We start from the raw sequence: 14,049 nt of genomic DNA on the forward strand, positions 1-14,049 counted from the left end.
TTGAATCAGGCTTAATAAATATTTAAATTTTTAATTGAATTTATATTACCCATAAAATCCATTAGCTTTTAACTTTTCCAAAATTGGTATGAATATGTTAAACAATCCTCAATTCATGGCAACGTACATCAAAGAGTACTAAAGCAGGTCAACTGTCACAGACTTACAATAATGCTTGCTTCACGATGGTGTACACGAAAGAGTTTTCCTGGCATGATGGAAAGCATAGATTGTATGCACTGGCAATGAAAGAATTATCCACGAGGCTAAAAATAAATATTTTCAGGATGAATAAAAATTTCAACGGGTGATCCTAGAAGAAATCGATCTCTAGTTTTTAATGAAATGTATTACGGAAAAACTTCAATGCTTACATATATGGTGAATGTAAACACATATAACAAAGGGTATTATCTTACGATACATTTATCCAAGCAATGTGATTTCCATCGACCCAACAAGATGCTTTGTTCATTTGAAGTCAATAATCATTTAGGAAAGACGTAATATATGTTGTTGGTGTCTTGCAAACACGTTTTTCAATTATACAAACACCGTCTCTGATTTGGGATGAACATTTAATTTGATAGATAATGTTGTGCTGCAATTATATTTAATATCTACTTACTGTATTTTTAATGCCTACTTATATCATTTTTAGTGTCTACTTACATCATCCTTAATGCTTAGTTACCGTATTTTTAATACCTACTTACAATACTTTTAATGTCTATACAGTACTTACTATTTACAATATCTTAAATGATTACTTACAATATCCTTAATGCCCACCGAGTAACTTACTCTACATTTTTCTTTATGGGTCAGCCCTATTAGAGATGATCTTTCAAAGAAACCGTCTTTCACAAGAATTTGTGCAAGGATAAACATTATACATATCAAAATTATAATCTATTTAGAGTTGGCGTTATAAAATATTCAAGTTGGTATTAAAACCTATTAGAGTTGATTCTAACGTATTAAAGTTGGTATTTGGAGTTGGTATTTTTTAAGTTATAAAATTATTATTTTAACCTTAAGTTGTTAACCTATTGAAGTTGATATCATAATCTATTACAGTTGGTATATTAACCTATTAAAGTTGGTGTTTTAACCTCTAGTAGTTGGTTAAAACGCCAACTTTAAAAATCAACTTCAACAGGTTAACATACCAACTTCAACAGGTTAAAACACCAACTTTATTAAGTTAAAATGTCAACTTTAATAGGTTATAATATTAACTTCAATCGGTTTATAACTTAAGGTTAAAAGAATTTAATAGTTTAAAATATCAACTCCAAATACCAACTTTAATGAGTTATAATACCAACTCTAATAGATTATAATACTAACTTCAATAGGTTATAACACCAACTCTAAATAAGTTATAATACCAACTTTAATAGGTTATAATACCAACACTAAATACCAACTTTAATAAGTTATAATACCAACTCTAACAAGTTATAATACCAACTTCAATAGGTTATAACACAAACTCCAAATATGATCACACAGCGCGAGTTTTTTTAGTAGTTGTTTTTTTAGTAATAATAGATTGGCCTATTTAAGACGCATCTTTTATAAAGATGATCTCAAGTAAGAATTTGTGAAAGGCTAAATAAAAAATCTAGTTGCTCCATACTCTCTACGTCTTTCTCAATTTGCATTATTTTTTATTTTAAGATGTCTCATTAATTCTTCACTTTTTTATTTTTTGATTTCATAATGGTCTAATTCTTCATAATCTCACCATAAACTTATTATATTTCCATCTTAATCACTTATTTCTATAAAGGTAAAGGTAAAGCACACTCTCAGTATCCCGTACAAGGCAAGGTCCGAATGGGGAGTTTTCTTTTTCCTGAAAGATGCGGACAAATCATACATGTTCCCCCCAAGAAGGAAGTAAAGAGAAATGCACACAGTCAAGAAACCCCCTAATTGATATCTGCGCCCAGTATGGATCGAACTCCAAACCTTCCGCTCTATATGCAGATGCTCTATTCACTTATTTCTATTATCTACTTTTTTGTCCAAAATTTAATTCTTTTTTCATAAAATTAAAGGAAATTGTTTCCTATTGCTTTGTGTGTTTTAGAAAGGAAATTGTATTAGTCCGTCGTCCTTTGAATTTACTACACTAAAAATAATCATCTTTGATATAACCTAATAAAATGTATTTATTCACGAATATAATTCGCATTAAAAAAGGATTTGATCATTTTGTAGCATATAGGGAAGGGAAGGAAAAATATAGCAAGTATTCATACATAGCATTTACAAAGGAAAATGTACATTTTTTTGGTGAAGGTACAAAATACGTAGAAATATACAAACTCTTATAGTACTCGCACCTTCGTATCATCAAGCTCTGCCCAATTCCTTGTAATAAGGACGCTTTTATAAGCGCCTAATATATTTGAAAAAATAAAAAATAGATTCCACGCTTTCATTGCACATTCCTAGTCATTAAGCCTTCGAATATCGTATAGAGGTCTCTATTGTTTGGACCAAATATTTCATCAGCTTTCCGAAGTGTTTCCTAGAATCACAAAGTAACCAAGTAAACAATCATAACAATGATACTCAGAAGAAGATAGAGCTAAGCCTTTTATTAACGGAAGAAGCAACAGAAAGTCAACAATGTCGTTAACGAGTTCCATCGACCTAGACAAGGTTTGAGAGGTACCTTATCAATGATAAGTGATAACAAAAAGGTTGCTTACAGATAGAGGATCTCCTTAAGTGCTCCTACTTGTTGAGATCTGACCTCATGACTTCAATTTTACAAGGTACTTGTCTGAGTATAGTTGGGATGTTTGGCTAATGATATATCAATAGCATTTACGGCTTGTTTAGGTGGTATTAAACGGTGTTAATGAGAAAGAGAGCTAGTGTAATTTTGGTTGAAAAATCTCTTGGTTGCCTAGATGGTCATGTTTGTCCAACTTCATTCATCTCACTTTCTTCATAAAATTCATTCATGCATTACCACTAGAAGAGATGGTATTAGGTGGTAATAGAAATTTATATGCAAACGCTTTTTTATCATCAAAGTTTTATCATCATGGAAATGACATGAAACTTTGGATGAAAGTTTATACTACAAATCATTTTCATCACCACAATTTAGTACCACTAACCAAACGGGTCGTTAGGGCAATGTCAGCGATCATATTCAGCTAAAATACTGCATTTGTCCGAGTATAGTTGGGACATTAGGTTTCACATGTTTGCCAACGCAATTGTGACTGAAAACAAACCTCTTGAGTTACGAAGTTATGTTTAATGAGAGGCTCAATTGTTAACATGTCAAATGGATCAAGTAATACGGCATTATAGCGTACCCTTTACTTTCATCTTAAACAATTTACTTTCATCTTTTCCTCAATATTTCCTACTCCTAAACCTTTTTTTATTTCTTCATTCTGAATTCTATCCCTTAAGGTATGTAGTATGCTCATACATCCATCGAAGCATTTGCATTTTCAATACTCACATCTTTATACTATGATTGTTTCTAAAAGCCAACATTCAGATCCATATAATTGTGTTGCTTTAATGGTCGTTCAATAAAACTTGCCCTTTAACTTTAAGGGTACACCTCGGCCATATAATATTTCAGTAGCCGCTCTTCATTTTTACCACTCACGTTTAATTCTATAGGTTCTATCTTATTGGATGTCCACTACTCTAAATTGTGAACCAAAGGTATTTGAACCATCCACTTAAAGCGATTTTTTTTTCTTCTAGCTTTTTAGAGTCTCTCGTTATCTCGTTTGTACTAAAATTATAATCCATACTCTATATTGCTCCGACTTAATGTGAAATCTCGTGACTTTAATTCTTGTTTTCATCATTTCTAACTTGGCATTTACCCCCTCCTTAGTCTCATCTACCAAAACAATGTTATCAGCAAACAACATGCACCAAGGCACGTCTTTTTATATCGATCTAATTATCTCATTAGGACCATTGCGAAAAGAAAAGGGCACAGGGCCGAGTCTTGATGAAGGCCAATTGTGATTGGAAAATCCTCTGTTGTCCCTCCACATATCCTAACATTCATCTTTACTTCTCGATACATATATTGCATTATATTAATGTATTTCTTAAGATTGCCCTTCTTTGTTATTTCCACCAAAGTACTTCTTTTGGTACCTTATCGTTAGCTTTTCCAAGTCAATAAAAACCATATGTAAGTCTCTTTTTCTAGCCTTAAAGTATTTCCATCATTTGTCTCATAAGATGAATTGCTTTCATTGTAAATCTCTCTGGTATAAATCTAAATTGGTCTTCTCACATAGAGGTGCATCTCCTTCTACGTATCTTTATCACTCTTTCTCATAACTTCGTAGTATGGCTCATGAGTTTTACACCTAGGCTCAAGAAGAGCAGCGCATTGCTGAGTAGGGGACACCCCAACGAGGATTGATTATTGATTCATTATCATGAGATGAGACATAAGTTTTACTGAGTTGGTTATCACTAACCTATCATCCACCCTCCTCCTTCATCCAGAATTGGGTTGACAATAAGTCACAAGTACTCGCTAGAGAATTTTTTTTAATATAGATTATACTCCTTCCTATTCACTAATATTGTCTCATTTTCTTTTTGCACTCTATTTAGTTCACTATTTCAATTCTAAATATCTCTAATTATGCTTAATAAAAAATATGGAAAACTGTATTGATAAAATTTACGTTGAGAGGAATCAATCAAGATCCACTTAATTATGTTTTAACTTATAGATTAAGAATAAAGTATATATTAAAAGTGATCTATAAATATTGTTCAAAAAGCAAATGGAACAATAATAGTGAATAGGAGGGAGTATAGTTTACAAAATTAAATTGAAACCTAACAAATGATGAGTAAAAGATAAAAAGCATACCTCTTTTGTTTGCTTGTGTGAATTCAGCTCCTTAACATTTGCTAAAAATGCACCAAATTGTTCATAAGAGAGACGACTCCTAAAAAGTACCAAGGATCCAATTATCTTAATGGTAGACCAATTGCTAGGAAAAATATGTTAGAAACTTTAATAGCAAGAATCAAAATAAATTCAATGAAATAAAATTCACAATGAAATCTAAAAATGGGGAAACATAAAACACAATCATTAGTTACCAAAACCTCATAATGGGAGGAAATAATCACTAGCCAATATGTAGTGTGTACCATTTTCCATAGTAACACTTACTAATTCCACATTCTTTAGAAATTAGAATAATCCTAAACTCAGAAAATCATTATTTGACTATTTAACAGAGTTCTGAAATTGGAGACGTAAAATGCTATAATTAGTACCATTACAACTCTTACACCCCATTTTGAAATGGTACTAAATTATGGTAATGGGGATGAGTTTTAGTGTTAATTTAAATGAAATGTGTCATTTCATTTCAATGGTAACAACTCTTAATTAAAATTTGCAAATATCAAACTCTGATATCTTCTTTGTCAATAATGTTTGGAAGATTCTATATGGTAACTCCCAGCTATTGACTTTACATGGTTTTTATTCACATGGTAACCTTAAGTTATAGTATAATATTGCAATTTACAATGATTTGAGGAGTATGGACCACCGTACTTTTGGGCTAAGATTCAACTGCTGGTGCAAAATCCCAAAGTTAGTGTCTTGTTGGCGTGAATGGTTTGTCTTTGGAAAGATTCACTTGAAGATGATTTCATGATGGTGAAGAAGATGAAGAGTCTTGATGAATCAAGATGATGGTGGAAGGAAGAAGATAAAAAGAGCTTATGAGAGTGACTTGATGCAGTTAGGGTATAGTAGTTTTTCACCTTTTAACAGCCACTTGATGTTTTCCATTAAATAATTGAAGGTTACCATGTGAACAAAAAAAGCTGTCTATAACCTAGAAATATTAATGATAATTGTTTTAGAAACAAAAGCAATTACATTTTTTCGATGATAACAAGGTAGGCTAAGGGGAGGGAAGGGCTAAGTGAGAATCGAACCCAGGAGTCCAGGACCTAGCTTGAGGAAAGCGATACTTACTCCAACTGAGACAAAACCCAATTCTCAAAGCAATGATGATTTTGAGTTTAGGATTATTTTGATGAACTTCAAACAGGGGGGCTACAATTAAAAATGATCTTTATCACATAATCCAAAAAGGAACTTTATCAGAAGACAAAACCCTTTTTTTGGCAATCAATGTTCTTTAAAACTAACCAATTAAAAACTTGCTATATTTAACTTTCATCCCGCAAAAACTCGCTCAACTTTAAGATTTTAAAGTGATAAATTAAACAATATTGGAAACATCAAAACGGAGGCACCTGACTTGGCGAAAGAACTCTTTCCCATCAACTCGAGTTCTCCCTGAAACATGAAAAATACAATCAATACGCAATGTTTACAGGGTAGTAACAGATATACAATAATACAACACAACACCACACTAGCATAAAAATTTCAAAGCTGCTGGAGCAATGTTTCAAATAAGCTCTCAAAACAGTTTACTCTTGACATCTTAATTGTCCTTTGAAAACATGTTCAGTAAATAGGCATTAAAAATTAAGAATTAAACACTAAGATTTTGCAGAGACGATGGCCAACTCAGGACAGATCTCAAACAGAGTATTAGTTCCATTCACTCTCTGTATTTCATGCACAAATAGTACTCATGATTACACAATTAATAATTATGTGCTAATTGCAAATACTACAAACTCACCACTTTGTGACCCCCCGTCATAACTTGAAAAAGAGCCATGGGCACCGGAAGGCAAAGAGTCAAGCATGCCTCTAGTTGTTGCAAAAGACATAGAATACCGCCTCGGTGATGGTCCCCTAGATGTTTTGGTAGGTGTCGCAGAAGCAGATTTAATAGGAGGAGAACCGGGAGGAGTGAGACGAGGTGTATTGTTTTGTGATGCTAACAACAGACCTGGTGATATCCGAGGCCTTGAAGCTGTAACAAATAGAAAAACACAATTGTTTACCACAACAGTTGGGTGATCAGACAAAAGACTGCAGCATTATATTCATACTCTAATAACACAAAATGGCCTAATAAACCTTTCTAATGACATGAAAAAGAATATAAAGAACTACAACTTACACAACCAATATAGTTCCCTATACAAAGCAACCCTGGCTCCAAGCCAGTAGAGACCTTGGCTTGAGTATTGTATACTCATGCACACACATATTCACGCAGAAAAGAACAGATATGCATGCACATGCACATATATGCACGCACCAAAGGAACCTACCATTGGGATCACGATCCTCCAGGAAAGAGTTTCCACGTTCTAAACTCTCAGTCTCTTTTGGAGAATATACTGAAGATGGTAGAGTACCATCACCATCTGATTCAGAACAAAGATTTTAAACATCAGAGATAGATATGAGAGAGAGAGACATCAAAAAGATGTAAAAGGGCATTTAAAACAGCGTTGCGTACAACCTCCACTTTGTGACTGAGCAGACGTAGTTACATGAGTAATGTTTTCCCTAGTAACATTGGCTAGCACTGTCGCCTGTCACAAAAGCATGAGACGCTCAGCACATGAAAAGCAGGTAACAGAGATACAATTCTCTCCTAGTGAAAGTTCTTGAAGAAAATGCACTCACAGTACTTCCATCATCTTCTTGAAGTGACTGCACAAGCGTCTTTCTGAATACCTCTAACTGAAAACACGAGAAAAAAAAGATGAAAGATGAATGATAGTTAAGTGTAGTAAAAAACATTTTGAGCTCAGAGTTCTTTTTTTACGTGATTTGGCAATTTCTAATAAATTTTGGTACTTAAATCTAGATGACTTTGTGACATAAAACCACAACTATTCCTAAAGTCCTATTAATTTTGTGTAAACATACATTTTAAATAATGAAAGGTTGTTAACATCAAAATATTGTAATTCATATGCAAAATCCAAGAAATATTGCAGTTTTTTCAATGACAGCATATAATCAATGAACAAACAAGCAAAACCAAATAGTAAGTATCAGTGTCAACTACACATTCTGGAATCCATGATAACAATTTAAGAGTAGGATTCAGGACGAAAATGTGGGAACATGGAATAAAAATGAGGTCGTTGAATTACGTAACTATCACTTTGCAACAGCTAGACAACTTGTAGAACCACCAAATCTCGTTGCGTAATGACTGATTTAAAAGCACACCATGACATCATTTATAAGCAGTTATTGCACCATTCTTGTCATATACCATTATTTAAATGCCCTGAGGTTCTGAAAGGTTATTATGTATTAAAATCTAAAAGGAAGTCCAGAAATGCAACAAACAATAAATTTGTATCAACTTGTCAATTCAGGGTGTGATGGCTTGAAGATGGTATGAAATACTACATACATATCTTTTTGTTCCTCCTGTGTCTTATACATACATATCTTTCTGTTCCTCATGTGTCTTATAATATCAAGGAGGATGATGTAATACACATGTTTAAGTTCATGTGGGGTATGAATGGGAGAAAATAGTGTGAGTGAGAAATTTGAAAAAACAATCATAAAAACGTTAGGGGTGGAATAAATAGTGGAAAAGTGTGGGGTATGTGTGGGATAAATGTGGAAAAGCGCAAAGTGTATAAATAAAAAGAAACGGCTAAAATGGAGAGGTGGACAAACAAAAACTGAAAATTTGAGGGAGTGATAATAGACATCAACTTAACTTTCCATAATTCCTAACCATCCACACATATGGTTCCACCCCTACAAAACAGCTTAAATCAATGGCACCACCAAGATCACCCTCTCAACAAACTTACACTATATTTCTCTCTTTTATTGTTGATTCTCCACTGCTATAAGCCACCATATCACTAATCACACCACTCAGGGAATCCTCTCTCCTTCACCCCTTAATCAACTAATCTTAAGAAAATAATCATTCTTTACAGTTGAGACCTAACCATTGTAAGAGAAAATGCGAGATAGTCATGGGGTATTGGTGGCATTGTGCAAAAGCAATGTTGCATCTAAAATTGGCCATGTTGAAACCTAACCATTGTAAACAACTAACAACTAAAATGTAAATCTTGACAAGACATACTTATAAAACTCAACATCCATCAAGTAGTTTCTGGCAGACATTCCCTTTTTCTTAGGGGTGTTTGGTTTGGCGAAAATAAGTTTTAGAGAACATTTTCCAATGAAAAATAGTTTTCAATGAAAAATGCAAAAGATTATTAGTTTTCTTGTGTTTAATCTGATGGATCACTATTGAGCTAAGAAGGAGAAGATAGAGATATTTGGGATGGAAGAGTGAAGTATAATTTGTTCCTTCCCATTTTGGAGAAAAATATATACAGAGTAACACCTCTCAACCCAAGTTTTCCATTTACATCCATTGTCAAACCAAAAGGAAAAAAGGAATTTAGTTTTCTGGGTTCCCCAAACAAAAACACCCCCTTATAGCTCCACATATGAAATTGCTCTTTGCAGACATTCCTTTAAAAAGAAGGATCTTAAACGAACTATAAACAAAAAAAACCACTTACAAAGTGCTCAATTTGGGTAAAATTTTGTCACAGATAAACCCTAAAAGGTCTTCAAAATAGAAACCCAAATAGAAAACATAGTCAGATTCCACCATCTAATATAAAATACAGAAAATACCCAATTCCCCGCCGATCGAATATGAAATTGCTTACAAAAAGATATTAGAAATACAAAAGCAAACAGCCAAACACCCATTCCTTACAAAAACCCAACCATTAACAAGAATCAATTTAGCTGGCAATTCAATTAATTAATGGCACCACCCAACAAAATATCGAAAACACCAATCCCCACCAATCTTAACATAGGAAATCTCAAAATTAACATCCTCGCCCCATTCCTAAACAAAAATGAACCACGAATAAGAATCAAAACGCTGTCAGCAATTCAATCAAAACAAAAGGAAGCAAGAATACCTTGGAAACATCTCTACGAAGCTTAGCAACAGTATTAGACAAGGAAGAATTCTCCTTAATCAAACTTTCTTTATCTTGATCAGCACGAAGAAGGCGTTGATTAGCTTCAGATAAAGAAGTATCCAGAGACTCAATCTGGGATTGAAGATCAGAAATGATAGCATCCTTATCGGAGAGCTGAGAACGGAGAAGAGAAGCTTCAGACTCAAGAGCAGAAACACGAGTAGAGAGAGCAATGGAGGTTATCTTTCGAGCTACATCAAGTTGAGCGAAGGGATCGGAAGGCAGTACTTGAAGAACTTCCTGAGGAAGCTCCAACTCTAACTCCATATCCTCTTCTGTTAATGCTCGTTTTTCGTGCTGACTCTTATCTTTTTTTTTTTCTGTTTATGGGTTGCCAATGTGTGGTTGGCCGCTCGTGTCAAGATTAATTCAATTAACGAGGGCAGGTTTTTGTGGGCCACGCTATTCCCCGTGAGATACAAATAATGTTTTGTATATTTTGTTTTGTTAGAAAAAATAACTCCAAAACAAGTAATATATATACTAATAATTGTATGAGTTTAGCTATTCAATCAGAAACGTTCTTAGTTCTTACGGTGAGACTATCTCATATAAAAATTTGTGTTCGTTTATAGAATGTAAACTAAAGGGTTATATATTTAAGGAAGGTTGGAAGATTGATAAATTATACAAGGAATTTGTAAAGTTTTTTATATGTCAATGTATTTGAGAAAAAAAGAGTTGACTTATGAACTTATTAATGTATTTATTTATATATATATAATAATTTCAGCATGTATCTTATTTATAGAGTTTATGTATGTATGTTTTTATTTCTTTTTTCGTTCTTTATAGCTCATCAAACCATTTAAAATGAAAGAACATTGATAACATTAAATATTACACTTTATTTACTCTCTTTTGGGTACTTATATTGTGTATTTCATGTCATTTTACTGTCGTCTATTGCATTTTACTCTCAGGAGCTTTGTCTCAATTTGTTTTATTTTACCTAAAAATCTATGAAATTGGACATGGTTTGAAAGTTTGAAGATACAAAGTTTGCATTTGGACTAAAGTTAGAAAGTTAGTGAAATGATCTAAAAAAAATCCCAAACCTGGTCGGGTATCTCAATACCCAATTGGGCATCACACCTTTATCAAGACATAAGCTCTGAATCACGGAACTCTATCAAGTATATTTTATCAGACCCAGTCGGGTATGGGTATGTCAATTAGTTTGAATTAGGCAAGTCCGTAATTGATGTACATACTCGATCGGGTATTACCACCTGTCAAGAGATTTTATTTGGATTTCTACTAGTTAAAGGTATTCATTTGGATCATCGGGTCGATTTCAGATCAAGTGTTTTAGGTCGGTCCAAAATCGGGTATTGTGTCCACATAGTATTTACACATTTTAAATTCATTTTAAAGTCGGGTCAAGTCGAGTTCGATTATAAAGTCATATAAATATTGTATCATCGGGTCTATTTTGAACACTTTTAGGTATAGGTTCAACTTAATTTATATCTTTGTAAACTATATAAACCCCTTGTGTTACCTCAATTTCCTTAACGCTTTTTCTAGGGATTGACACCTCGGATGTTTTCATTTATTGCTTTTAAAATTTAATATAATATTTTGTTTTCTTTAATTATTGTTTTGTTCTTATTTTATTTTATATTTAGATATGTTCTGGGGTTTAAGGGTTATTATTTATTATTATGATTGGATAGATTGCTAGATTTAAATATTATTTATTATTTTCTATTTTGTACTGTTTTGATTACTCTTGATTCGCTCATATTAGAATCTTGATTCTGATCTACGTTTTATTATCTTATGATCCAAAAATAAGCAATTGATCCGAATCGTAAATAGGATCTTAATGTGGTAAAATCGTGTGATCTTACTTAGCTCAAGAATTTAGATGGTAGGATCATAGCACGATTCTGCGATCCTAAGATACAACGATATGATGTTACATGAGTAATTTCAATCGTAAAATATTTTCATATACTACATATTTCACTCACATATAAATGTATATTTAAAATCATTATATCAATTCCTTTATGAACTTCAAATTTTTCTTGATTTGCAGTTTAAAAATGATTATTAAAAGGTTATTTTTTTCATACCTTAATAGATGAAGCGAAATAAATTTTTACTTATATACCTTAAAACTTAAAAAGAGAACAAATACAATTGATAATCAGTAATCCAAAGCACATTAATGCACATTTGTAGGATCACACGATCCTACGATCCGATTCTACCGATTTCGATCCTACCACCTCAACGATTCTAGGCGGAATTCGAACTCCTAATAACCTTGCTCATGAGATATCACTTGACCAATTAGTAGTTCATTAAAATCCATTAGATGTTCAATAAGGAACTAATATTTGATTAACTTTAATTATTAGATTCTAATCTAATTATTCATGGGGAAGCTAATTATACCTAAGATAATGAATTTTTCAATGTAGCCAAACCTATAATGATATTTATAAAACTTGATTCATCCTTTTCACCTTATATTTGTTATTTCTTGTTTTCTTCTTTTGAGCTTGTGCGCGTTGTTTTGCTCTTGTTTTATATTTGTAAAACTTTGCCTAAATCTTTATACTACATTAGTAATATTAGAGATTTCATAACACACTCTATATCTTTAAGCACTTGAAATATTAGCCTATATGTTGATCATGGCTCTTTCGGTGATGGTCTTGGTAGAGACTTGATGCGGTTATGAGTACAATCAGGCATGATCGACACTCGGTCCTTCAAATTTTCAAGGGTTTTTGGGGGCACACCAAACACCATGCATATGATGCACATGACATTCAATCTTATGTTGAGCAACAGGAAAATTATAGATAGGCCAAAAAGGTATTGAAGTCCTTTTTACATTGCATACCAGAGGTGTGAGCATGTTCGTTTTATTTACAACAATTATAAAAAATTTTATTTCTTTGTGCAACCTAGTTTTATATTATGGAACACGTTCCATGCTTAGTACATCGATATAAGAACAAGCGATGATCATTCTACAGTGGCTTTTCTAAGGCTAATGCCTGATAGTGCAATTGATTTTATATTTTTGTATCATAATTTAATACCTTAATTTTAAAGGTAGATGCTTTTGAATTTCTGGCTCACATTTTTTTTAGAAATCATTAATCATTCATCAAGTCGGTTAGAATTATTTAGTTTAGTTAGTTTATTATATTTTATTTTTAGTAATACTCGAATCACCTACCATCCTTTGTAATTTTAGTTTCGTATAAGGGTTGAAAACTCAAGAGATGTTACAAAATACATATATATATATATATATATATATGTGTGTGTGTGAGAGAGAGAGGGAGAGAGATTGATTTGGATCATGTAAAATCAATTGAAGTGATAAAAACTAAAAATAGATTTACATACAAGCTTAAAATATATGCATACTCGAGTGTCAATTTTGTAAATATGAAAATAATTAAACATTTGCCAAAAGATGTACATACATGCTTAAAACATTTACGTATTCTTGTGGCATTTCTGTCAATTCAAAATTAGCGGAAAAAAAGTGAGATCATTATAAAAATAGTAGATCTTGCGAGAGACCGTCTTACCGCGAGACCAATAGCAATGGACCAAATTATAATTTTTTACAATACACTATCAGTAATTGATCTATTTAAGGTCATTATTGATACCTTTAAGGTTAAAATTGATTTCTTTTAAAAATTATAACCAATCATATATAATTTAGGGATATTCTATATAATAAGCACCAACTATGGCAAAAGGTGAGTGATAGCAATTCTTAAAATTTTTTCCACAAAATAACACTCAACTCTTGAAAAATTAATTACAGTAACACTATGGAGGTAAAAACATTAATTTTCGTTAAGTTTTTGTAAAAGTCATAAATGCCCCTAATAAATCATAAATTTTTTCCACAAAATAACACTCAACTCTTAGAAAATTAACTACAGTAACATTTCCGTTATGCTTAATTTCCGTTAAGTTGGGCTATACATTTGGGATTTGTTAGGGGCATTTATGACTTTTACCAAAACTTGACGGAAATTAAACGTTTTTACCTCCATAATGTTACTGTAGTTA

General features: G+C 32.4%; 1 protein-coding gene across 1 annotated transcript; it reads right to left on the reverse strand.

Moving 5' to 3' along the window:
• Nucleotides 1–2,199: 2,199 nt before the first annotated feature.
• On the reverse strand, nucleotides 2,200–10,368 carry LOC130817039 (uncharacterized protein At4g15545). Its single transcript, XM_057682888.1, has 8 exons — nucleotides 9,925–10,368; nucleotides 7,616–7,672; nucleotides 7,449–7,521; nucleotides 7,255–7,350; nucleotides 6,714–6,950; nucleotides 6,316–6,358; nucleotides 4,901–4,979; nucleotides 2,200–2,545 (listed from the first exon to the last, which is right to left on the reverse strand). The coding sequence occupies exons 1-8, from the start codon at nucleotides 10,252–10,254 to the stop codon at nucleotides 2,453–2,455; spliced, it is 1,008 nt and encodes a 335-aa protein (XP_057538871.1). The 5' UTR covers nucleotides 10,255–10,368; the 3' UTR covers nucleotides 2,200–2,452.
• Nucleotides 10,369–14,049: the final 3,681 nt, after the last annotated feature.

Source organism: Amaranthus tricolor, chromosome 1 (genome assembly GCF_026212465.1).
Source record: "Amaranthus tricolor cultivar Red isolate AtriRed21 chromosome 1, ASM2621246v1, whole genome shotgun sequence".
In the NCBI taxonomy this organism is placed as follows: domain Eukaryota; kingdom Viridiplantae; phylum Streptophyta; class Magnoliopsida; order Caryophyllales; family Amaranthaceae; genus Amaranthus; species Amaranthus tricolor.

What these genes read in the sequence shown, in the direction of transcription:
- LOC130817039 (XM_057682888.1), bottom strand. Translation starts at nt 10,254, where the DNA reads ATGGAGTTAGAGTTGGAGCTTCCTCAGGAAGTTCTTCAAGTACTGCCT. An exon ending in GGAGGATCGTGATCCCAATG is followed by an intron (nt 6,951 to 7,254) that starts GTAGGTTCCTTT and finishes TATTTGTTACAG; the next exon opens with CTTCAAGGCCTCGGATATCA. An exon ending in CACACAAGCAAACAAAAGAG is followed by an intron (nt 2,546 to 4,900) that starts GTATGCTTTTTA and finishes TTGTGATTCTAG; the next exon opens with GAAACACTTCGGAAAGCTGA.